Here is a 25430-nt window from a genome sequence, read left to right on the forward strand (position 1 = left end):
AAAATGATTTCACACTAAATGAATTGTCTTTTAGCTTCCTTTATAAGAGCCTGTTAAAAACTTTATCTCATTAGCCTTGCCATTACCATATACATTAACATGGTCACTCTTTTGAGGGTTGGAAAAATCTTACAAATATAGTTAAGGAAATTTATGATCATATTGATCTAGTGGACACATGTCTTTTTCATCCTGGACTCTCAAATCTTCAATTCTCCTTTTTCTCATATATCACTCTGACTTTTTTTTTCTTATTAGTTTATTCGTTGTCAGAAAGTTTCTTCCTTTCCAGTTCCTTCAATTTAGACCAATTTGGAAATGGAAAAGTGTGTTAATTTTTAATAAATCTTTAAGACACACATTACTGTATTTTTATTAACAGAGCCAGATGGCTCACGGTGAATTTTCTCTGACATAAGTAAATCACAGAAATCAGTTTGGGACCCAAATCTAATACAGAAAGTAGCATGTATATTCAGCGGAAAAATGCAGTTCACATAAACATTCGGATATTTTTAGGAGCAATATTTATTACTGTTTGGATTTGATTTTATTTTATCGTTTTCGGCAAAGTACCAACTAAGAAACATTTTTCTTTTGCTGTCCCCCAGACTCAAACATTCAAGGTCCTTCTCAACAACCAAAAATTGTTTTCTTTTTGCAGTTTGAAGGTTGCGAGAAGGCCTTTTCAAGGCTTGAAAATCTCAAGATCCACTTGCGGAGCCACACAGGCGAGAAGCCGTATTTGTGCCAGCATCCGGGTTGTCAGAAGGCCTTCAGTAACTCCAGTGACCGCGCCAAACACCAGCGGACGCATCTGGACACGGTAAGAATGGCAGGAGCTTTCCAGTTTCCAACCCAGCGCCTGGTGTGAGGAAGTGCCTGCTTGATAGTGGGCTGGTGAAGTGTTTGCTTTATGGTCTGCAGGTTACAGGGACAATGCCAAGGGCAGCAGTGGAGCCTGGTAAAAGGCCAGATGGGGCCCTATTTGGCTGTTTCATTTTTCTGTAGCAGCGGGTTATTCTAAATATTACAACCTCCTGGGACAGAAGGGTTACTTGGTCACCGCTGTGTACAAAGCAAAAGCAGTTTAGGGGCTGTCATGTAGTAGATTTTAGTACAGAGAGTGATCAGGAGAGACTGGCATTAAAAACAGTATTCAGATATCAAGTCGGTAATGTGTGCTATTGCTAGGAATATGAAGCAGTTTTTGTTTGTTTTTCTTCGTTTTTTTTTCTACCCTGGTTCTTTCCCTCTTGACATAGAACTTTGCAGCTAGAATGATTTTCAAGAGTGAATTTGGCCCTTTGCTTTAGAAACCACCTGGTATTTTCACCTTCAGCTGATCTAAGAAGAAACAGCAAATCTTTCCCAAGAGTTCACTTTCCTCATGCTTCCTATCTGTTAACAGCCACATATTCTTTGACATCAACCCTATGAGAACAATTGATTTTCATTATTACACCCTTAAGTCCCTTAATGCTGCAACATTTTGCTCATTCCCAAATGTGTTTTCTATGATTCTTGTCTTTTATTTTCTCAATTATGTTGATAGCCCTCCTTTGCATTTCCCAGGTTTTGATGCCATTTTCCTTACACTAGGCCAGGTAGACTCTATGTAATTTCACTGCGCTTAACAAAGCCATCAGGATAAGTGTATTATACACATCACAGATCTCTTATCCCACATTCTTGCAAATAATGTATTCATGACAGTACTTTTTTGGTGTTAACATTCTGATGTCTATTATTAAACTACACCAGAGTTTGAATTTTGAAAAGATACTGTTATTTCTACACACCTTCTCATACATATTTAAGATTCTTCTGATGTTATAGTTGACATATTTATTAAATTTTATATTAGTCTCTATTAGTCATATTCATAGAAGTCATTTTAGCTATATGTCACATAACCTTTCTAAACAGAATTATCCCCTAATATGCATAAATGTGATGGTTTGCCTAGTAAATATCTCAAATATAATTAGAGCAACATGGGTGTAGGATGGACCCAGTTTCTACTCTACCTGAATTCAGTGATTTTAGGACCAATAAAATGGAACACTAAATGAATACATGTGGTGAATAGTGGGATTTTTCTAAGTAGAAAAAGAAAAAAAAAGAATAAATTGTGTTAAAATGCCCTATTTTGCTGTGCCTAAAATGGTCTTGGTGGGATCCAATAAATTTTCCAAGTCGTCATTAACCTTTATCATGGAAGAATGAACATTTATGAGACAAGATTGTCTTGAGAAATTGCTTCTACTCCAGCTAGTTATCTGTAGTTTGCAAGAACTATTGTGAGGCTAAGTGTTATGGTTTCGCACTGCCCTCCTTTGCTTGGAGCTAATTTTAGCTAATCAAGCTAAGAGCATTTTCAGAAATCATTTTGGAATAAAAATATATATCTTTTTAAAAAACTTTTGAGGAAGGCTACCTAATATAGTGGTTTCCTGATTTTTGTTAATGCAATAGCTTTTAAAACTCAGCTATTTTTTTTGGAAAAATTATTTCTATATTGAATATTTTTAAAGCATCATTTTTTCCTTTAAGCTCCAAACTAGCTCCTGTTTAAATTTTTTACTACATTTAACAAATTAGTAAGCTCTTTTAAAATCATATAGAAATCACACACTTGATTTTAAAAACAAACTATACTTGATTGAAGAATTTATTATTTAAATTTAGGTCCGTGTTCCCTTTCATTAATCACTCCTTATAATACTGTCAGAATTTTGGATAAAGTATCTTTCTTCAACTAAGTGGATTCCTTATTTGTAGAAAAATGGTTTTCCCATAAAGATTACTGAGTTCCTAATTCTAACCCTTAAAAGTTGTATTAATTAATCTCTCTATTAGCATCTTAATATCTACACAGTAATTGTACAGTACAGGTGGAAAATAACAAAATATATAGTTGGATGAAGTGTAGCATGCTAGTTAAAGCTTAGGTAACCTGAGATAAAATGACAGTTGCAGCAGTACTACTTAGATCAGTCCCTGACATTACTTTTTTGGCATACCAATCCTTCCGTAGTGGCTGACAACAAGAGAAGAAAGTGAAGGTCAGCTGAGAGGAACAGTGGGTGTGTAGTCAAACTTTCTCCAAGAACATCTCAAAATCAAACAGAAGCCTGGGCACGGTGGCTCACGCTTATAATCCCAGCACTTTGGGAAGCCAAGGTGGGTGGATCACCTGAGATCAGGAGTTCGAGACCAGCCTGGCCAACATGGCGAAACGCCATCTCTACTAAAAATACAAAATCAGCTGGGCGTGGTGGCACATGCCTGTAATTCCAGCTACCCGGGAGGCTGAGGCAGGAGACTCGCTTAAACTCGGGAGGCGGAGGTTGCAGTGAGCCGAGATTGTGCCATTGCACTCCAGCCTGGACAACAGAGTGAGACTCCATCTCAAAAAAAAAAAAAAAAATCAAATAGAAAATGACATTACCAACCTAAATTGTGGTGACCATGGTAATAATAACGGCATCAATTTATATAATTTGTTAATAGTCATCAAGCCTTTTGTACATGTAACATCTCCTCTAATGCTCAAAGCATAAGCTTTTACAATGGGATCGCCAGTAAAGATCTTAGCTAGTTGCACTCCTGAAACCAGGGCAGGGTAGGGAAGGCTAGTGCAAGAAGGCTATGCAAATTCAGAAAAGATTCCCAGGTTAAAGAAAATCTTTGCTTACTCGGTAGAAACTAACTGGCAAGTGACTTTAGCCAATAATAAACTCACTATTTTCTAGAAACCATGAGGTATCGAGAACCTGGTTTATCCATTGTTCACTTTTAGATCCCTAGTCTGAAACACAGTGCCCAGCACATCCCGGAAGCATACTTTTGAGTGATTCAACCAACCAGTCAAACAGTCAGTCAATCAATGAACACAGCAGATAATCAAACATAGAATTCAAGTTTGGTATGTCAAATTAAATTATATATTCATGATTTAACCTTGTTCTTGGAATCCAGTGACACAAAAAAAGGAGTGAACCGTAAATATGGCTTCTAGCAGATCAAATAATGTAATCCACTTATTTGTTGGCTCACAGAATGACATACATGCACATAAAAACAGAAGCAACATGAAAAAGAAATCAGATTAATCAGATTTTTTGTTTGTTTGTTTTGTTTTTTTTACTATAACAAGTTTCTAGAGCAAGAATCCCAAGACATGGTTTCAGGTCTCTTCCTTACATTTCACAACATACAAGCACAGCTCTGTTACCTTACTTGATGAGACACTAAGCAGATCAGTTACTATTAATATATGTTATAAACACAGTTAATCCTGTGATTTTTAAATTTTTCATTTCTTGAATAGGCTGAAGATTTCGATTTATCTCACAACTGAAGAGTCATAGCCTCAAACTTTTGATAAGTTTAAGGGTCATAACAGAAATAGGTGCTGAAATGTGAATGGATGTGAGCTGCTCTTAATTCATTCCTTTCTATTATGTACTAAGCACGAGGGATGCAAAAATTAAAAAGTGCTGGGCTTGGTGGCACACACCTTTAATCCCAGCGACTCAGGAAGCTGAGGCAGGGGAATCACTTGAACCCAGGAGGCAGAGGTTGCAGTGAGCCGAGATTGCGCCACTGCACTCCAGCCTGGGCGGAAGAACAAAACAACATCTAAAAAAAAAAGGAGCCTAGACTCAGCCTTAAGCACCACACCTCACATCTCCCAGGAGCATGGGGGAAATGGAATAGCCAAAATGTGTGTTCTGATTGCAGTCAGCCAAGAGCTTCTTCACTTAACTCAGTCTCAACACCAGGGCACCTCTGCAACTAATATTATTAATGCTTCTTTGGATGATTTTTCACGTGTCTGTTTGAAACCTACTGTCTCTTACTCACTTTACACTAATTTTCTCTTCTTAATTCTCTCCCTTTCTCTTTCTGAATCAGGTTTCTTCTGAAAAATACCCAGTTTTTTTCTGGACTTTTCTACAGCTTCTTTACCTGAACCCTTAAAGAATATGTGTTTACTAGTTTCTGACAGTACCAAAGATTATTCTCAGGGAAACGTAACTGTAAGTATGACTAGAGATGCTTACTAATAATTTCCACATTAAAAAATGCCCCAAGAGGTTTTGTGGTTAGAGCACACACTAAAGCAATCTCTTAGAAATCATCAAGGATAGGGCATCTCTTTGTTCCTTGAAAGTTTACCCTTCTCTTAACCATCATGCAAAGTTACTAGACTTTGTAATTAAAATGCATGAGTATTAGCTAGCATTTCACATCAGTCAATTGGTAACAGTTCATGCTCTGAAGTCAATAGTCTTTGAGTAAAACATTCCCCAGTTACCTTTATGATTTAACCACAGCTGTTTCTTTCTTTCTTTCTCATTTAGAAACCTTATGCTTGTCAAATTCCAGGATGTACCAAACGCTACACAGACCCAAGTTCCCTAAGAAAGCATGTGAAGGCACATTCTTCCAAAGAGCAACAAGCAAGGAAAAAGGTAATTTTAAAAGAGAATCTTCCAGTCGGGAAAAGCATGTTCAGATTATTCTTGTAGTACACGAAGCTTCTGCAGGGCACTTGAAATTCTTATACTTCTCATGGTATAACCTGCTTTAGACCGTTTGAGGAGGTGAGTCTCCCATGAAGTAATAGCAAGGCTATGGTTTGCATAGCTGATATGGCTATGGTTTGCATAGCTGCTATAGCTATGCAAATTTCTGGGAAAGGCTTGTATAAAAGGAATCAGAGAAAAGTAAGGAAAGTCCCTCAAACTGGAAAGCAACAAAAAGCTTTTATAGAAGTTAAGTTCAGATAGCTAAAGATAATTAAATTGGGAAAAACAACACCACAGAAATCCTTCTGGAAAGAAATGCTTTTTCATAAAATATCAATTGGCCAAAATCGTGAAGCTCTAATGAAGAAGGTAAGTACATCTCTAGGACAAGTAGAGAGCATTCTTTAAGCTTAGAGAAAAAGCAGATTTCTGGATTTGTATGAAAATCTGAAAAAGCAATTGAACTTAAAACCACTTTGACATTAATGAGGGGTTAACGCATTTTCAAAGTTCATAAAAATCATAATATCTTAGATTTGGAAGAAATGTTAGAGACCAACCAGCCTGTCCGCCTGGCTTGCTCTCCTAACTCCATAAGATGTCTAGCAAGTGGTTGACTGCACTGTGCTTCAACCCCTCCAGAGACAAGAGAGCTTACTACCTTTCAAGGCATTTCCTAGTAACTAAGTTTTTACATTTTTGGATCAGTGAGTATCTTCTATTCATGGCAGAAAACATGTTGAGCTGATCTTGGCTTTTTGAGTGTTTCATTGGTATTGAGATGGGTTCCTGATTCATTTGAGGGCCCTTTATAACAAATTTAAGGGCAGTTTGAGACTCAACGTATTTCAAGTGATTGAACCCCATGGCAAGGGTTTTCAGGTCACCGTGGCTTCTACTTAGAAATCTTGCATTCTTTCATGGTTTATAGGGATTTAACACTTTTATGTTGGGAAATGCTCTATAGTCTTCTTGTTACTTGAGATTTTTTTTTTCTTCCTTGAGAAGTGTTAGCACAATGCCAGCCGAGGGTGTGTATATGGAAGGAATTTGACCCTTTCCCTGTGAGTTAGAAAAATGCTCAGTCAGGGGGATTTGATAGATAGTCTTAATTCCATACAAACCCACTCTTGTAAGTTAATTGTTAAAATCATTTTTTTCCTAGAAATGTAGTTAAATTTCTTTAATTGGAATCCCAGTAAATTGATATCTGTGATCATTAGACAGACACTAGATATGCTTTTGTGTTTCAGAAAAGCAAAGGAACTGCTAAGTTAATTAACAATGTAAATAAAGTTACAAAGCAAGTGCTTAGTCTTCTTAAAATAACACACCCTTTTTGCATGCTATTAACTACTTTCAGCAGAACCACCGTCTATTATTTTTGTTATCATCTGTATATACCTTATAAATTTGAAGTAATAAATGATATTTGTAAAAAACAAACCTTCTAGATGAGGGGGTTTTCTTCCCCCTAAATCTAATCATTTTTTGCCTCCAAGTTGTGCAAATGTGTAAGGTTTTATTGTAATAGTAAATCTATCATTAACATCGGAAAGTACCCTTGTAGAGATTAACAATTGTCACGGACATGAAAGAGTATCGGTCCCCTATCTAGACAAATAAGCAACACTGTGATGTTCAAGTTAAGAAGGTAACCTAGGTTGACAGATTTGGAAACATAACGGGATATTTTCAGGAATTATTAATGGTTTCTCCTGTTCAAATTTGTTGTGTTTCAACCTCTGTATAAAGAAAGAGTAGTTTTAATTGCGTGAAAGATTATTGAAGCACTAACTGAAAAAAGAAAACCAGATCTTGAGACTACAAAATATTATTTTATTGACAATTTGCAGACACCCTTTAACAAACAATCTAAATAAAGAAGGGTATACTTTCAAGGAGCAGTATTGTAATCTCATGTCAAATTGCAGTGTTCTCTTAATTTTGTCTTATGTAAATGGAGACACTGTCTCTCAAATGGCTTAGCTTTTGATGTTCACTGTTTTCTGCAAGTGGTTGAATTGGATTTCATTGACTTGTTGACTCGCATTGCACAGCCCTTAGTGATAAGTTTGCAGTGTTTACTTTCCGATTTTAGCCTGCCTTTTTATCCAAAGATTTTAAAAATTCTTTATGAATCCATGATGGATTAATTTGCGGAAATTAAAATGATGAAAGTTGCTCCATCCAACAGAAAAAGGAAATGTCATTCCCGGAGAAGCAGTTGCTAATAAACCTGAAACTAGTCAATCCACATTTCCAAATCTTGTGCTGATATACCAGTGTGTAATATTTACATGGTACAATGTTGTTACTAGACCTTGGAGAGATTCTTATTGCTCACTCACATCAGGACTTGGTATTTGAAATATTTCCTGGCAGCAATTAAAAAAAAGAAACAATAAACCTTTTAAGGCAGAATTAAGATTATTTACGACTTTAATTAAAAATTGAAAACTGGCATCATTTCAAAAAAGCCTTTACAAAAATGTGAATTAATCAAAAATAACCATAAAAATTCCAAGGTGATAAAGGCACAGTGGAGTAATGGTCCTAGTCCTAGGGAATTGTTTTGTTGAAAAGAATAAAACCCTTTTCTGTCACACTCTGTTAGTCATGGACTTATTTAATATACCCTGCTTGCCTGCCTGCCTCTAATCCCCTTTGTTACCTCCCCCTAGACATTAAATGACATTATTTTGGTCTTAACGTTGCCAGTTTTATGAGTCCTACTGTGGAATCGGGGCCAGTGACAAGGCACCCATAGCCATAGATAAATTCATGTGAGGAGGGGCAGGGATCTCATAAGTGATGCCCTGACCGTGGGCATGTGGCCCTTTCCCACACCTGTCGGATCCTACCGAAAACCAAGAAAAACCTGAAATCCCAGCTAAACATTATTCAAGCTGTGAAAAGAAAGAAAAAGAAGAAAAAAAAAACTCTTCTGCAAAGGAATGGGGATAATTTGGTCCATTGCATGCAGAAGAGTAACTTTTCTCTTTGCATAATTCCTGCACATCCACACATCCCATCAGCCGATGTACAGACTTCTTTCATGGAATGTGCTTTGCAGATCTCGAGTCCATGAAATCAAGGGTTACACAGAAAAACGGGTAGCGAAATACTCAAGTCACCAACTGTGGTCTCCACAGAGAATAGAAGAAGTTCGCCTATAGAGCAAAGGGCAGAATCTGTCCTTCAATTCTGTCTGATAATGAGTAAGTGAAATAAGAGAAAACTAAGGCAATAAGCCACTTGAAATTTTCCTCAAGGCTATGAGCTTTATCAGAATTTTTCATTTTCACCTTGGAAGTGCCATAAGGAGGAGGGTTTCCTTTAACTCTAGACTGATATCGAAATGGACTTTTTAAAAGTGCATACAAAGGATGCCGGAAGTTAGAGGTGACATGAATCTTTCATCCATTTCACACTTCCACAAAGATTCAAACTTTACTTGTGATTTGTTAAATGTTTGTTAAACATTGACCTATGATCCACTGTGGCTGATGGCTTTCACTTTTGTGACCTCAAAACAGGCTGTTATAAACCAAGCATAGCATTTGAAATGGGTGCGAATGCAACACACATTTATATTTCCTACGTAGAGAACAGCTCTGTATTGCTTTCTGGCAAAATTAGGGCAGTCTATTTACTGTAATTCTTCATAGAGAACTGGTAACTTTTGGGAATCGGTTCAGAGCCACCACCACCTCTCCCCCACATATACTCAAAACCAGAAAATTTTCATTAAGTATCACATAAGCTTACCTTGCTTTGTACAGTTCTTTGAATCTTTAAGAGCTATGTGAAAATATATATTTTCCTTTAAATTGAAGCATATATTAAGTGGACTAATAAGGCACACTTTTTCTGTCAGTTGCTTTCAGTCATGGTCTGGACGGCAGATGGTGTATGCACAAGTGGGGTACATGATCAGGGCCACCCTAGATTTTGCAAACCCTTCTCATTTTTTTCCTTTCTTGTTTCTGCTCAGGAATAAATTAAAAATCAGTCATACTATTAATAGAATATTAGTAATAGGCACATATCACAGACATATCATCTCAAGATGAACTAGTCCACCTCTTCCTCTCACATTTTAGAAACTATATTAGAATGCACGTGATGGAGAGTGATGCTGTTATAGGGATGACATTCAAACAGCACTGATTTTTTAAAAGTGAGTCACAAACTTCTGTACTTTAATCATTGTTGATGATGCATTACTTACCTCACACCTCAAAATGATGGTGAGACATACCTGAATATCCTGATGCTCTCATTTGAAAGTAACTTACTTCAATAAAGGCTCTGGGAGATGCTTTTGTAACACAAGTGTTTTTGGTTAGAAATTTTTATGCTAATTAATAATTAAACTCAAATGAAAAAATAAGCCATCTTAAATTTAACCCTGTGCCAATAGCAGTGATTTGGAGTTGAAACCAGTTGCTTGGAGGCTTCCCTTTTAAGTAGACCCAATATGATGCCAGCTATGCTTTCCAGAGCATTTTGATGCTACATGGTGATGGGAGCTATTTAGAAAGAGGTAAGAATCCACAATTTGCAGGATTTGGGAGAGGTTGTCAATGAAAGTGACCACTTAGTAAGAATAAGCTTCTCTTCCTTTCTTGAGTGATCAGAAAAGCTGTCTTTGGCCTTTCAGTAAGTACAGAAAAATATCGAAAGATATCTACCACCATCTCTGGGGTAATGGTCCAGGATCTTATTTCATGCTTAAAGCTGTTGCCCGAGGTGTGCGCTTTAGAATACGTTCCACAGAATGTTATTAGATATTTCTTTTAAAAAGTTTTTTTGGTCATATAAATTTAGGACACACTAAGTTAAGTACTACCCAAGGGTTTCTTTCTTGCAATAGTTCTCAGAGCCTTGGATATACCAGTATTCCAGAAGGAAGGTAACATTAGGCTTTGCTCAAAATTATTTGGCCAACTAAACCATCTTTGTTTTTCTCCAGAGATCTCAACAAACTACTCTTCTACTACATTGTTTGCAAAGTATAATCTCAAGGAATATCATTTATTCTACTCAACAGATATTTATTGAGTACTTACTGCGTGTCAGGCACTAGGTTAGATCCAGAGATACAAATGTGTATAAGACAGACAAGTTCTGTGCTCTCATAGATTTACATTATCTTCATGAAAGTCCAACAACAGTAAAAAAAAGAAACAGAAAATCAGCAACATAAATACAGATAAGGAAACAATAAGGGAACTGATACGGATGTTAACAGAGGGTGGCCTATTGAAGTGAGATGGGCAGGAAAGGCCTCTCTGAGGAGCTGATCATATTTGTAGTGGGAACACATTCAAATGACTAATTTAGAAATGAGGCCAGGCCCAATGGCTCATGGCTGTAATCCCAGCACTTTGGGAGGCCGAGGTGGGTGGATCACTTGAGGCCAGGAGCTCAAGACCAGCCTGGCCAACATGACGAATCCCCATGTCTACTAAAAATACAAAAAAATTAGCCAGGCATGGTGGCGTGTGCCTGTAATCCCAGCTACTTGGGAGGCTGAGGCAGGATAAATCCTTGAACGCGGGAGGCAGAGGTTGTGGTGAGCTGAACTGTAATCATTGCCACTGCACTCCAGCCTGGGTGACAGAGTGAGAAGACAAAAGAAAGAAAGAAAAGAAGGAAGGAAGGAAGGAGAGAGAAAGAAAGGGAGGAAAGGAAGAAAGAAATGAAAAAATATACATTGGCTGCAAATTTTTAAAAAGCATTGCAGGCCGCGTGCGGTGGCTCACGCCTGTAATCCCAGCACTTTGGGAGGCCGAGGCAGGCGGATCATGAGGTCAGGAGATCGAGACCATCCTGGCTAATATGGTGAAACCCCCGTCTCTACTAAAATACAAAAAATTAGCCGGGCGTGGTGGCTGGCGCCTTTAGTCCCAGCTACTCTGGAGGCTGAGGCAGGAGAATGGCATGACCCCAGGAGGTGGAGCTTGCAGTGAGCAGAGATTGCACCACTGCACTCTAGTGTGGGCGACAGAGCAAGACTCCGTCAAAAAAAAAAAAACAAAAGAAAAAGCATTGCTTTAGTCACAATACTATACCTTCCTGTTTGAGCTTTTAAAAAAAGAACCTGATACTACTAAACTATAGCAATAGATGTTAGGATCATCTTAATTTGTTTTAATTGTACCTTTCTGCAGCCTGTCCTCCTTAACGGAGATGGCACTCAATTGAGGGACTACATGCTAGACAGTGAAAAGCATAGCTTAGTGCTCCCATCTAAGAAAATGACCCAGATGGTTAGCATTTGTGATTCTCTGAGTACACTCTGCCCTCACTTAATGGCCTCAGTAGGTTCTTGGAAACTGCAACTCTAAGCGACATGATGTATAACAAAACCAATTTTACCAAAGGCTAATTGATAAAACGAGAATTAAGTTCCTAGGGCATATTTCTGGTCACAAAAACATCATCAAACTTCTAAATAAAGATCTCAAACACTTTTAACATTAAACATTGAAGTGAATGTGAGCTTATGTACTTTTAAGAAAGATAATTAAAAGCAAGTACAAAACTTATTTTCCCAATTGTTTAAGTTCATGGTTGAGGGTGGCTGGATCCTACCCCAACAGTTCAAGACCTGGAGAGGATTCCGTCTCATCACAGTGATCGCGCGCACACACACACACACGCGCGCGCACAGGCACACACACTGACCATGTAGACACACCCATTCACCTAATGGTAACATCTTTGGTACATGGGAGGAAACTAGAGTACCTGGAGAAAACCCATACAGACATGGGGAGAACACTTCACACAGACACCAGCTCTGGCCAGGAATCAATTTTTTTTCTCATCAGCATTATAAAGACACCACGTTATTGCAGGACCTGCTGTACTCAGTACAGGCGAGGCCCATGCCAGCTCTGAGGATTCAGAAACAAGACCTGGCCCCACTCTCCTGAAGATTACATTCTAACAAAAGACACACCGGGAGATGCCAGCTTTCAGTACAGTGGGGGAAATGCTATGATAAAATCATGCAGAGAAAGCTTCTGGAACATGGAACTTGGAAGTTCCTTTGCAAATGATAGAGATTGTTAAGGAGTAGTCTTATATTTACTGTCTGAAAGCAGTAAGGAGATCAGTATTATTCTTTATTGCATTACAATATTTTGTCAAACGTAACAAAGTAGTTTTATTTCTATTCCCCCTGAAAACTGGTAATTGGGACCAAAAATAGGTTTTTGGGACACAGTTCTGGCCAACTGTGTAAGGAATGACGACCCTCTGACAGGTGTTTTAATGAGCTATTCAGGCTGTACAGTGCCTAGCACAGCTACCTTATGGAAAGAGTTCCTAGATAATTGTTTTTCTGATTGACTGACAGAAGCCTTCTAAGCTTCTTATTCCCTTTCTCTTATTAAATTTTGTGCATTCTTGATGAAAATCATTTTGGAATAAAAGTGTTTAGCTCAGGCTCTCTGCTACCTAAATATAGTGTCCTAAAATCTCATAACACAGCTCAGTATTGCCCTTCTCAGTCACTCCCTCTCCATCCCCACCAAAGTATTCATGTCCTTTGTGCAATTACTGCTCCCTCTTGTAGTTCTCTCTTGTCTTTCCTTTTCAGCTTCAGTTGAGCTATGTCATTGATATCCATGGGCAGTATCTTCCCATTTGTTTGTATCTTGGCTCTCTGATCTGTGAAGATTTGTTTTCAGGGTGACTTCACACAAGGGCTTGGATAAGCCTAACACAAAAACTTTTCATGGTGGATACCAGGCAGGTGGCCATGTTTTAGAGTGGTGTTTGGATTGGACATCAGAAGGTATGGGCTTCTTTTAAGCAGTGCCGTGAATTGCTTCAGGACTTAGCTTAAGTTACATTCCCCTGGTTTTTCCATTTTCCCTTCTTTGCAACTAGCTTGAAAGGCAAACATGGGGCCCCAGAAGTGAAAGGGGAGCTAGTTCCGTAGAAAGCATTGTTATGCCACATACCTGCAATCCGTAGCAGTCTACTGTGCCTGACAACAGACCAGTAATATCCTTGGAAATATTTTCCTTCCTAAGAACTGAATATTCTTTCAGTGATTACTAGAGCCAGTCTTTCTGGGTCATATAGATACTCAGACAATAGCACAACAGAAGATCCAGACAAAGGAAAGCAAGCTGGAATCCAAGCTAGAGGGAATTTAAATCAAATTTGAACCTGTGAAATCTAATTATATTCAGGGGTTATTGACTTGGGGCTCATAGACCATGGGGAAAGGCCCATGGATGGCTGTGTTTTAGGAAGCTCATGAACTCCCAGAAATTATATGCAAAATGTATTTTTCTGGGGAGAGGCTCCATAGATTTTTACTGACCTCAAGTGATCCACCTGCCTTGGCCTCCCAAAGTGGTGGGATTACAGGCTATTCTTTTAACTATAATAGAAAAGCATGGCTTTTAGGATGGTTGCTTGCCACACTGCCACTACATGAGGTCTAGGCTATAGCCCATCAGCATTATATGCATCCTTAAATGTCACCTCATCCATCCTGCAGCCTAGTATGGGAGACACATTTAGGAAGTCCCAAAAGATATTCATAAAGCTTCTTCATGTAATCTTAAACTTTCTGACTTTTACGATAGTCTTTTTGGGTATTCCTGTTATTTAGCAACCCTAATATATTCAAACATCCTTGTACTATAGAGAAAAAAAAAACACCTTTCTGAAACACCTGCACATGGGCTCTACTGTCTTCCAAATGTGCTGCTGCTTTTCCATGGTGACCTTGCTGATGTCTGTGAAATTCTCCTTTAATATCTCTAGTTTCCCACAATTTTTTCTTATTACCCGGATTCCAGATTTTTTGGCGTATGGACTATATTCGTCTCTATGCTCTATATTTCATTCATGGTGTAGAGTACAGTGTCAGCAAGGGTCACAGTGAGGCTTGCAGTGCCATTTATTGGCTATTGAGATAGGCATTGAGGTAAAAAGGTCGACAAAGGAACCAGTGCTAAAGGGCCTTATGTGCCCTGCTAAGGTGTTAAACATATACAGTGGTCAGATCTGTGATTGAGAGAGATAATTATAGTGGTAATGTGGGAAACGAATTAGGTATTTACAGTGAAAGGAGACAAGGCAATTAGTTTGGTTGGCATATTTCCATTAATCAACAGTCTTTAGATAAGTGGCTCATCCAACTATGACTACACCCAGCCATGCTATCATCAGTTCTAGGTTTCTCAGTCTTTTCCAAAATGCTATCATGAGAGACTTTGCTAATTATCTTGGAATTCTAGGAGTGGCTTTCCACTAATGGTATCTAAAAAGGAAATGAGGATTCTCTGGTTGTTCCCAATGACCCCATCCTAACTCCAACTGACTTCCTTCCTTCTTTACTGCTTGGCAACCCATTATTCTTCGTAGAATCTTTCCAACCATAAAGTTGAAGCTTTCTGGTCATTAGATACATTTCTAGGCTCTTTTTTACCTTACTGAAATTGGAGATATGCATCTCTTTCTCCATTTTTTTGGCTTTATCTCTTTATATTTTTTCAAAGCATGCTTTTATAATCACCTTTACAAGTGTTTTTGGTAGCAGAGTTTGTGAACACTTAGAACCTTGAATTCCCTGACTAGCTAGATGAGCTCTCTTGTTAACTTCTCTCCTATCCTTCCCCACCTTACCCCCAGCAATTATTTTTCCGCATTTCGCCTTCACCACTCCCTCCTGTAGAAAAAATGTAAATAAGCCAGGTAGTAGCAGTGTTGTTATATCATGCTCAGAGTCCATTCTTCTTTTTAAAATTACATAAGCGATGCCTATCTGTGTAAAAAAAAATGAGGACATATGCAAACTTTCATTGAAACCAAGACACCATTGATTGTAAGTCTTGTCTTGATTTCAGAGATGTTAACATATATTTTACAATCAATGAATCACAGTGGCTTAACTTTGGTGCCTATCTTTCTATATATTTTTTCCTGTCATATGCAATCATATTATGGGTCCCTCTGTTTTGATTCTTCTAAGTGGTATATAGTGAATATATTGCCTTGACAGTAACTATATTTTTAATGACTGCATTTTAAAAGATACACTGCATTTCACTTAACCAATTTTCTATTTTCAGACAATTAGATGATTTTAAAGATTGTACTATCATGAACAATTCTATAGTGCATATGCTAGTGTATAGATCTTAGTACATATCCTAAAGTGCTTCAAATAAATTCCTTACAACATATTGCCAAAATGACTTCCCCAAAATTTGTAACAGTTTGTTTGAATTTCTGTTAGGACTATATAAAACCAACTTTTCTCTTACACTTTACCAATGTGAAGTGTGAGAGTGTGTGTGTGTGTGTGTGTGTGTGTACACAGTATGATGGATGAATAATAGATGAACTATTGATATACAGTTCTTAGATTGCTGGTAGATTTGATTATTTCTTCAAAATTTGTTAACCATTTATATTTCAATTTTATATTATCTGTTGTCTTATTTTATGGATAATTTTTATATTGATTTGAAGTAACTATATATAACAGATATTAACTAGTTAATTGTCATAAATATTGCATATATTTTAGTAGTTTGCCATTTGTGAAACTTGATTTGCTGTGTGGATTTTTTAATCATAGAAAATTTACTATAGATATATTTTTATATATTTTTAGATTTTTCTCCCCCATCTAAAGGTTTCTGTTTTGATGTCACTTTTACAAAGGCCAACTCATTATTCCACTATTTTGTTTAAACTCCAGCTTTCTCCCATTTTAGTGAAACTACTCTTCTGATGGTGGTAGTTCTTGTTTTTTGTAAAGGACAAGTAAGGCTTTGGAACTGTGCCTGACTGAGTTTGAATCTTAGCTCTGACTCTGGGAGAAATTACTTAGCTTCTCTGAGCTTCAGGTTCCCATACTAAAACAACCTACCTCCACAGGGCGATTGTGTGATTCAAGTGAGACCATGCCTGTGAATGGACTTAGTGAAAAATCCAAACTGCAGAATGTAGGAGGTGCTCAGAACATAGTTTTTTCTTTTCTCCTGGACACAACTTAGTTAAATGAGAAGGGCACTTTCTTGTGGGTGATCTGAATACAATTTCAACTGTCCTTATTTCGAGATACACATCGCAGGCAGCTGTTGAACCGCACACCTTATCTTGAAGGAATAATGCATGACACCACTGTGCATAATCAAAACTTTAGCTCCAATTTGCTTTCAGATTCAGTGACAACCATACTGCAAAATCCTGTAGGGTTGTGATGCAAGATCTTTAAGTTTGGTGGTAAAAAGGATAAAATGAGAAGTTTTCCTCATTTCAAATCTCTAAGGACATCACTGAGCTTTGAAAAAGGAGACTCAAAAGGAAAAATATAGGTAGAGAGCTGGCAAGGCACGAAGACAAGAAGCTCTGTTTCACAATAGTGCTTTGGGCTAGCCTAGCACACAAGCACCAGCTAGGCTATAGGAATTTAGATAATGTTTACCCATCGTAGACTTTGAATAGAAACTGTATTTTGAGATAATAGTGCAAAGGACATCCTTGACATTTCATTTCCTCATGTGTACATAAGCAAATACAGAAATCGGATTTCATTTCTGTGTACTCAAAATAGCAACCAAGGATCCAAAGATGATCCCCCACCTCTTCTTTAAAAAAAAAAAAAAATCCTGTTCTTTTATATTCAAAAATATGTCAAGAGTAAGTTCCTGAATTTCTGAGTCACAAAGACTCAGACACATAGGGAGCCCTAAATCATAGCATAAATGAACTGAGGAACCTAATGCTTCATAGTATTTTCCCCATCTCCCATCTCTATCCTCATTAATATTTCCCTTCCCCATAGAATATTAAGCATGAAATTGATTAGACACTTTAACATAGCAAAAACACTCACAAACTCAGTACCACTTTTATCTCTTCAACCATCACCAAAAGCAAGAAAGGGTGATTTGATATTTAAAACAGTCAGTAATGGCCGGGCACAGTGGCTCATGCCTGTAATCCCAGCATTTTGGGAGGCCGAGGCGGGCAGATCACGAGGTCAGGAGATCGAGACCATCCTGGATAACACGGTGAAACCCCGTCTCTACTAAAAATACAAAAAATTAGCCGGGTGTGGTGGCGGGCGCCTGTAGTCCCAGCTACTCAGGAGGCTGAGGCAGGAGAATGGTGTGAACCCGGGAGGCGGAGCTTGCAGTGAGCCGAGACCGTGCCACTGCACTCCAGCCTGGGCAACAGAGTGAGACTCTGTCTCAAAAAAAAAAAAAAAAAAAAAGTCTGTAATAGCATAATGGATGCCATTAGCTATTTTTATTCTCTTTAGTTATGAAATAACAGTTTAAAAGAAATGGGAGGGCCAACAATAATAATCACCAAATACCCGTTTGCTGGGTATTTTCATGGGTGTTTACTTTTTCAGTCTTCAAAACAATTCTACGAGGCTAGTATTACAATTAATATTGTGGCCTTCTATTAGGGATGGTAGAGGCTCCATGCTTTGAAGTATCTTTTCCAAAATTCTTCAAGCCCCTTTCTTGGTAACTGAGCCAATAGTACCATCCAGTTGGGGTATCCTGATCCCATTTCATTTCATTTTTTTTTTTTAATTTAAATTTTTTTTTTTTTTTATTTTTTAACTTCTACTTTAAGTTCAGGGGTACATGTGCAGGTTTGTTATATAGGTAAACTTGTGTCATGAGGGTTTGTTGTACAGATTATTTTGTTGCCCGGGTATTAAGCATACTACCTATTAGTTATTTTTTCTGATTCTCCTCCTCCCATCTTCCACCCTCCCAACAGGCCCCAGTGTGTGTTGTTCCCCTATATGTCTCCATGTGTTCTCATGTTCTCACTTATAAGTGGGAGCTAAATGATGAGAACACATTTCATTTTAGAGATGAAAGACCTCAGGTTCAGAGACGTTAAATGACTTACAAAGCACATTCAGTAAGCAGTAGAACTGTACTCAAGCTGCATTTTTCTAACTCAACATGCAGTGCTCTTTTGGCTTTACCATTCTGACTATGGCTGTCTGATTTCCCAACACTGAAAATTTTATAACTTATCAACAAGTTCTTGGCATGAATTCTATAGTGGCCTCTGTTAGAGGTGGTGGTAGATTTTCCCCATGCTTTGGAGTACCTAATTGAAAATTGTGTAAGCTCTCCTCTTGGTGGCTAGGTCAGCAGTACCATCCAGTTGGGGCAATCTGATCCTACACTGAGACCCACATGGTCACTGTCCCCCATTCCATCCTTCAGGGCACTTTCCCACCCTCTTCCATATATGTAGGGTCAACTAAGTACCCCAAGGAGCTCTAGAACTCACACCTATGGGATCTTCCCGGGGTCTTATAAGCAGACCCTAATTCCAAAAGGTTGGTTGGTGAACATTGGTCATTGTAGCATTTCTTTAGCTGAATTGGTTGAAATTGGACCTCTACAGTGGTTCTGGCATTCTGATTGAGGGTGACTCAAATTGATTATATAGACAAGAACCTCACAGTTTTTGTTTTTTGTGTTTTGTTTTCAATGCCATGTGTATCCTAGGGATGGCCCTGTAGAGGGCAAGAATTACAAAGAGTCTGAGATTTTACCCTAGGTTACACACTAGCAAGTTAGCCTGCCACAGTTTCATGGATACTGGCAGGAGACATGAGACTCCTGGGTCAGAGTCTCAAAGGACAGTGTATTATTAATAATAATAGTGATAGCCAGAGTATCATCATTTTCTTATGCCAGTTGTTTAAGTCCTAGTTCCCATAAGGTACCATGAAGACGGCCAGGCACTAGGTTGTATTACAAGAGGGAAATTCTGAGCTTAGGGAATTTGAATCTTTTATAATAGACGTAAGCATGCTTGCCTTTTGATCAGGAGGGAGACACTGTCATGGTTTTTCAAAGCATCTTTGAAAAGATAGTTCAGAAAGATTGCCAGTCTCCCTCCCTGCTCACAAGACACATCATGGAGAATTGCCTCTCAATGTGAAGTTCTTGTTGGTCCTTCTTAATTGCAAATGTGCAAGGACAGCCAAACACTAATCCCAGCCTGCCCTCAAATGACCCTAAATATTCAGGATAGTCCTGAAATAAAAGTAGTTTCCAAAAGAAAAGACTGAAACCAGGAAAGAGGGAAGATGGATATTTGAAAGACATGACTCTATCTTGCCAGTCTGCATTTAGCCCTAAACATTTTCATCCACATTTGTTTGAGATTCTACAGTCCTGCCCATGAGTGCCATCAGTTATCTCATGATTTGATAGACGTTCCTTACCACCCCCACCTGAAATTATTCTTAGCACTAGCCTTCTAGAAAGCATAAAATTGCCGCCAATACAATCATTCTTTTCAGTTATAGGATTATCTCCAGAAGATCCCTATTAGTTATTTTTTCATTGTATAGCAAAGGCAGTGCAACACTTCACTCTCATTAATATGTCAATGTGGGTTCAATTACCAATTTTCAAGGAGCAACTATGTCCATTTTCTGTGGCTACTATACAGGAACGGTGGTTTCAATAGGAATATGGGGTTGAAAGAAGTCAGAAATAGAGTATACTTGGACCTGGGTGAGGTCGTTTCAGTGGGGCCCTGGGGAATAAAGGAATAACTTGAAACCAATAGATGACAAGGCAGAGAAAAACTTGGAAGTAGAGAGCATTGAAAAAAAAAATAATGGATGGAGTAGTGTTTTAGAAGTCACTTCACAATTTATACTGGAGCTCATCCTGCTATTGGGCTTTAAGAATAGAAGTTAAAAAGGAGTTTTATTATGTTCCATCTCATCAGTTTTCCTTGGCTTTTTAAAGGAATGTAGGCAGTATATTCTAAAATGAATTTCAATGGAGGGTTTTTAGAGGAACAATTCAAATGGAGTTGTGTTTGCTCACTTGTCAATGTCACCCTTTCTTCTGGGTGCCTAACTCGGCCTCAGCTGAGTGCACTGTTCATGCAAACATCTTCAGCTCTGACAGCACATGCTGTCGTGGTATTGCCCCTTTGGCCACGCTCCTATGACATGCTGGTACCAGGAACACCAGCAACTTGGGTACAAAGCAATGATATTTACATTGTTAAGGTTAAGTTAACTTTGTGGTAGTGAAAACCTCAGTTTTTCATTTCCTGGCTAGTATTTCCAATTTGGAATTGCAACACTGCATTTACGTGCATTTTTGCCTTTTAAATGTTCTGTGGTATTGCAACATTTGAGAAATTCCCAGGGACCCTTAATCTTCCTACAAACACTGGTTTGTAAGCTAAGGACCAACTCACTATCTCAGAGTTATCTCTTTGTGCCCTTGCCGAATAATTCTGATTTTGCATTGTACATCTTTAGACTCCCTGTGCTGTCTTTTAGTTCAAGTTTCCCTCTTGAATATACTAATAAAAGGACAAAGAAAAAGGATTTTTAAAAATTTGTACCTGCTTTTTCAAGAGCAATTGAACTTAAAGCTACTTTTCCTATTGTTTTCCATGAAGTCTCATTTAAAATATTTTATTAATGCAAAGAGATGTGCATTCAGGGCTAAGGACCAGTGAACAGTAGCCATGGCAACCAGGAAGCCATTCAGGAGGAGGAAAAAAAATGCAGTAAAGAGTAAGTGTTTTAATCCTTAACTTTAATCCTTTTACTTCCTGTTCTCAAAATGAAATATAAATCAGGCACCATGCAGCGCTGCAATTTTTCTCTGAAAGGGATGTTGGCAAAAGAGGATTAGTAATGGACAGACGTGTTTAAGGAATTTAATCACACAATTTGTTGTAAAACTTTTGAGACCACGAGTGACCAGTTCCTTTGAGTGGCGTCAATGAGAACCAACAAAACATACTTTGAACCTGATTAGAGAGTTGGCGCAGGGGGACACCCCGGTTTGCTGTTATTGTTACATCATTTCAGGCTGTGGTAATGACATGAGAAATCAAGGAATTTGCTTGGTCCCCCAGTGGGGAGGTAGAAGACTTGGGGTGTCTCCTTGGTAGAATAGAGATATTCTTTTGATCTTCGTGATGCTAGGGAAAAATTAAGTCGCCCGTATTTCACATACTACCTTTCCTTGATGTTCGATTACTATGGGAGTTTCACAAAGGCATGTGCTTTCTATTGTCAACAGACTCTTGGGTTTCTGCTAAAAAGCACAGGCTTTAGTTTCTATGGACAGTAAAACAGCATTCTCAGAAGGATTGATTATTATTCCTTAATGTTTCTACTCTTTGTTTCTAAGATTTTCTTCTACATGGACTAGAAGACTTGTTCTACTTGTTAATTTCTGATTTTTTAAAAAATCTGATTTTCTTTCTTTTAAGTCAGATAAAAAATATGGCCCCCACACTGACTTGTCTTCCCTAGTTCTTTGGAGGATGGTTGGGGAAGAAAGAGAGATATGCCTTTTTGTGGCATTTTTCCTTCCCTCAGCATATATATGTGAGAGTATTTCTTTGATAAATTTATTTCTAGTGAACTAAAAATTACCAGCATACATGACTCTTTGCAGAGATCTGAGGTACCTACAACTTGTACTAGCTTCCTGCCATGTCAGAATGTGAAATTACTTCCAGTAATAGCATCTTTCCAGGGGGCTACTGATAATTATGACAGACAGGCAACATCATGAAGGCTGGAGCATTTGCAAATGGAGTTAGACACAGCAGACCGCTGAGCCTGGAGTTTCTGGTAGACCTTGAGAACAAAAGTATACAAGCTAAAACCTGCAGATAACAGGGCATCTGGAAAAGAAAAATATTATCCAGTCCTCTAACTTAGAGGACAACATGCAAGGTTGATAATACCTGTTCCTGATGCCTCCTCTTGACCCGGTCTTGTTTCTCCCCATTCTGTCAGAACCACCAAGACTAATGCAATCCTGGACGGTGCTTGTGAGATGGAATCTGTATACCGTGAGCAGCCACTGACAGTCCTCATCATTCTTGCAACACTTTCCTTAGATTTTTGACTTTCTAGTCTGAATTTCTGGGATGGAATTTTGTTTTTTTGAGAGGGGACTGGGATAATTGGAGGGGGTGGATGATAAGAAGAAAGACAGAATGGTGTCAGTACCTAAAGGAGGAATGGTAGATGATAAACATGAAGATGACTTTGGCAGAGTCTATACAGGCTATAGGAAGGCTCTAGGAGAGTCTAGTCCCTGTCTTGGGCTTCACCCTGAGGCACTTCTCCAAGCCAGGCCTCCTTTCTGATGACCAGGGAGAGGAGCTTTATTTCACCAAAGCATCAAAAGGTCATGTGATTCATGCATTGCTCTAAGACATACAGTGCTCAGACAAGAAGAGGGAAATTACTGACAGTAATTCTGTGCATTGACGAAAATAACACCACGGGCAAGCTCTTTACTTTGGTGGCATCACGTCAGGGGAAAAAGACTTTGGGGCAGTGTTAAAGACTGGATGTGGAGCAGGGCCAGTGTGATCAGGTTTACCAGCTGGTCACTTACTCAATCCATGGTCAGAAGATGAAGGTTCTCATCTTGGCTGTGTAGTCTGTCAAACAGGGGGCTGGAATGTATAATTTGGGACCTAATCAGCTTGAAATTTCTGTTTTCTACTTACCAAATTTACACTTGACATTGAATCTTTAGAAGCAAGGTGGAAAATTGGATTTGTTCCCAGCCCTTCCAGATGAATGAGAGATATGAAGTATAATGTAGTGAATTAGCATTTCCTATTGGAAGGATTGCTCATTTACATATCCCAAGAGGCAACATGTAAATGTGAATAGTGTTATCTAGTGAAATTTGGCATGAATGTGGGTTGAATATTATAAAGAAATAAACTTTGGCTGGGTGCAGAGGCTCATGCCTATAATCCCAGCAATTTGGGAGGCCAAGGCCAAAGGATCACTTGAGCCCAGGAGTTCAAGAGCAGCCTCAGCAACATAGTGAGACCTTGTCTCTGCAAAAAAAAAAAAAAAAAAAAAAAAATCCGAAAATCCGAAAAAACTTAGCCAGATTTGGTGGTGTACAGCTGTAGTCCCAGCTACTCAGGAGGCTGAGATGGGAGGATAGCTTGAGCCCAGGAATTCAAGGATACACTGAGCTATGATCACGCCATTGCACTCCAGCCTGGGTGACAAAGCAAACACACTATCTCTAAAAAAAGAGAAAGAAAGAAAGAAACTACCCAAGTGTCTCTTTAAAAAAAATTTCGGTTCAATTTCACTTGGCTATTTACCATTTTATTCTTAATTGATAATTTAGGCATACTTAAACTGCCCCATTCTTTTCTTCCCCTGATGTTGCATGTGACATGATTTCATTTGTCTTTGGGGCCTACCCCAAAGGTTAAGCATGGATTAATAAATACTCAGCAGCCATTGACTCATTTGTCATTCATTCATTTACTTGTTCACACATTCCCTAAACATTTATAGAGTACCTTTCATGTGAAAAGAAGGACTGTTTTAGGTTGCATGATCAAACACTCAAGGGTTGTTTATAAAGCCCTTTTTGTCTTTTATGATGTGCACACATATTGATATAATTTCTAAATAGCTATTACAAAATGTAGAAAATCACGAGTGCTAACAGCAAGATGAAGAGAAATTGCTTTTAAATATGAAAAAGAATAAAATTACTTTGGAATGGAAAGGCTGGGAAAACTTCAAGGCACAAGTGACATTGAATTGGACCTTGGAGAATATGCAGAATTTATTGTAGATATGTAGAGTCCAGAGAAAAGGGGACTCCAGATGAGGGAGGTTTGTGGCCAGAAGTACAGCATGAGACATGAATGAGAATAAACAAAGATTACAGGAATGTCTTGGCTCTGTGTGACCTCCATCATGGGACATGAAGCCACACGAAGCTAGGTGAGAGCCAGCATGTTAAAGCCCATGAATTTGAGCTGTAGGTAATGTTTAGGGGAGAGTCACTAAAGGGCTTTGAACGAGGAGAAAAACTATACTGACTGTTGAGTATAGAATGGATGGGAGAGCAAAAAGCAAGTGCTCTCCATTGAAATGACAGTCTTCAACTTTTAGAAGTAGGTATTTTTAAAATTGTCCAAATACTCCTGCACATGAAAATCAGCCTTAAATCTTCTTCACTCAATCTGTTTTAATTAAAGGAAAGGCAGAAGAAAATGAGATCCACTGACTTTTACAGTGAGTCCCTCCCCACACTTCCTAAGCTGTAACATAGGCAGGGGCTGTAGCGAGAAACCAATTCAAGGGAAGACAATACGGAGCTGGTAAGATGGATGGGGGAAGTAATTACTAGATAGCTGGCTGCTTTAATTAAACCCTGAGAATACTTGAATAGAAAGAAAAATGCTACACTTGAATGGATGGGATGGAATGTGTGTGGTCACATTAGTGCAATGAACCAGTGTCAGAGGAATTTATGAAGCTGTGATAAAAGTAAACCCTGCATCTTGCTTTGAGTCTTCACAACTCCATAACCAGGCCCCAAAGGGTGAAGGGGGATGTTTTTCATGGCAAAGTGAAATTCCGTATTAACATTTCTCTGTTTTTCTAAAAAAAGAAGAATGCATTCTTCAGTTTAGTCTTCTGCTTTTAAGACGTACGTCTGAATGAAGCTTGAATTCACCTTTGACTGTGTCATTTGTGTATCATTTTCTAGTTAGAAAAAAATATAAGATTCTCAATGTCAGTTTTAGAAAAATATTGACTTAGGAAGAAAATTATGTTTTTACAAATGTAACAATACAAAAATTACAAGTTGCATGCCTTTCTGATTTCAACATCCTTTTGAACCTCAGCTCCCCAACTCTGTCCAGCATAGCTAGAGAGTGGGACAGATTTTGGTAAAAGGACATCTAAATGAAGTATTAACATTCCCAGAGTGTTCTAAAAAGTTTTGTTGTGGGTTCTGGTTTCTAATATGTTTTAGTCTCTTCCAAGAGGGTGAACACTGGCTACATTCTCCT

At 38.3% G+C, this 25430-nt stretch overlaps 1 protein-coding gene across 14 annotated transcripts in view; it reads left to right on the plus strand.

Annotated features, from left to right (window-relative positions):
• GLIS3 (GLIS family zinc finger 3) overlaps positions 1-25430 on the plus strand; it is a 740609-nt gene that overhangs the window by 626995 nt on the left and 88184 nt on the right. For all 14 annotated transcript variants that reach the window (XM_063788746.1, XM_063788747.1, XM_063788748.1 and 11 more), the window contains 2 exons: positions 665-826; positions 5373-5483. In XM_063788746.1, coding sequence (XP_063644816.1) covers positions 665-826; positions 5373-5483 — 273 coding nt within the window. The remainder of the gene's footprint in view (positions 1-664; positions 827-5372; positions 5484-25430) is intronic.

This window comes from Pan troglodytes, chromosome 11, assembly GCF_028858775.2.
Source record: "Pan troglodytes isolate AG18354 chromosome 11, NHGRI_mPanTro3-v2.0_pri, whole genome shotgun sequence".
NCBI classification, from domain to species: domain Eukaryota; kingdom Metazoa; phylum Chordata; class Mammalia; order Primates; family Hominidae; genus Pan; species Pan troglodytes.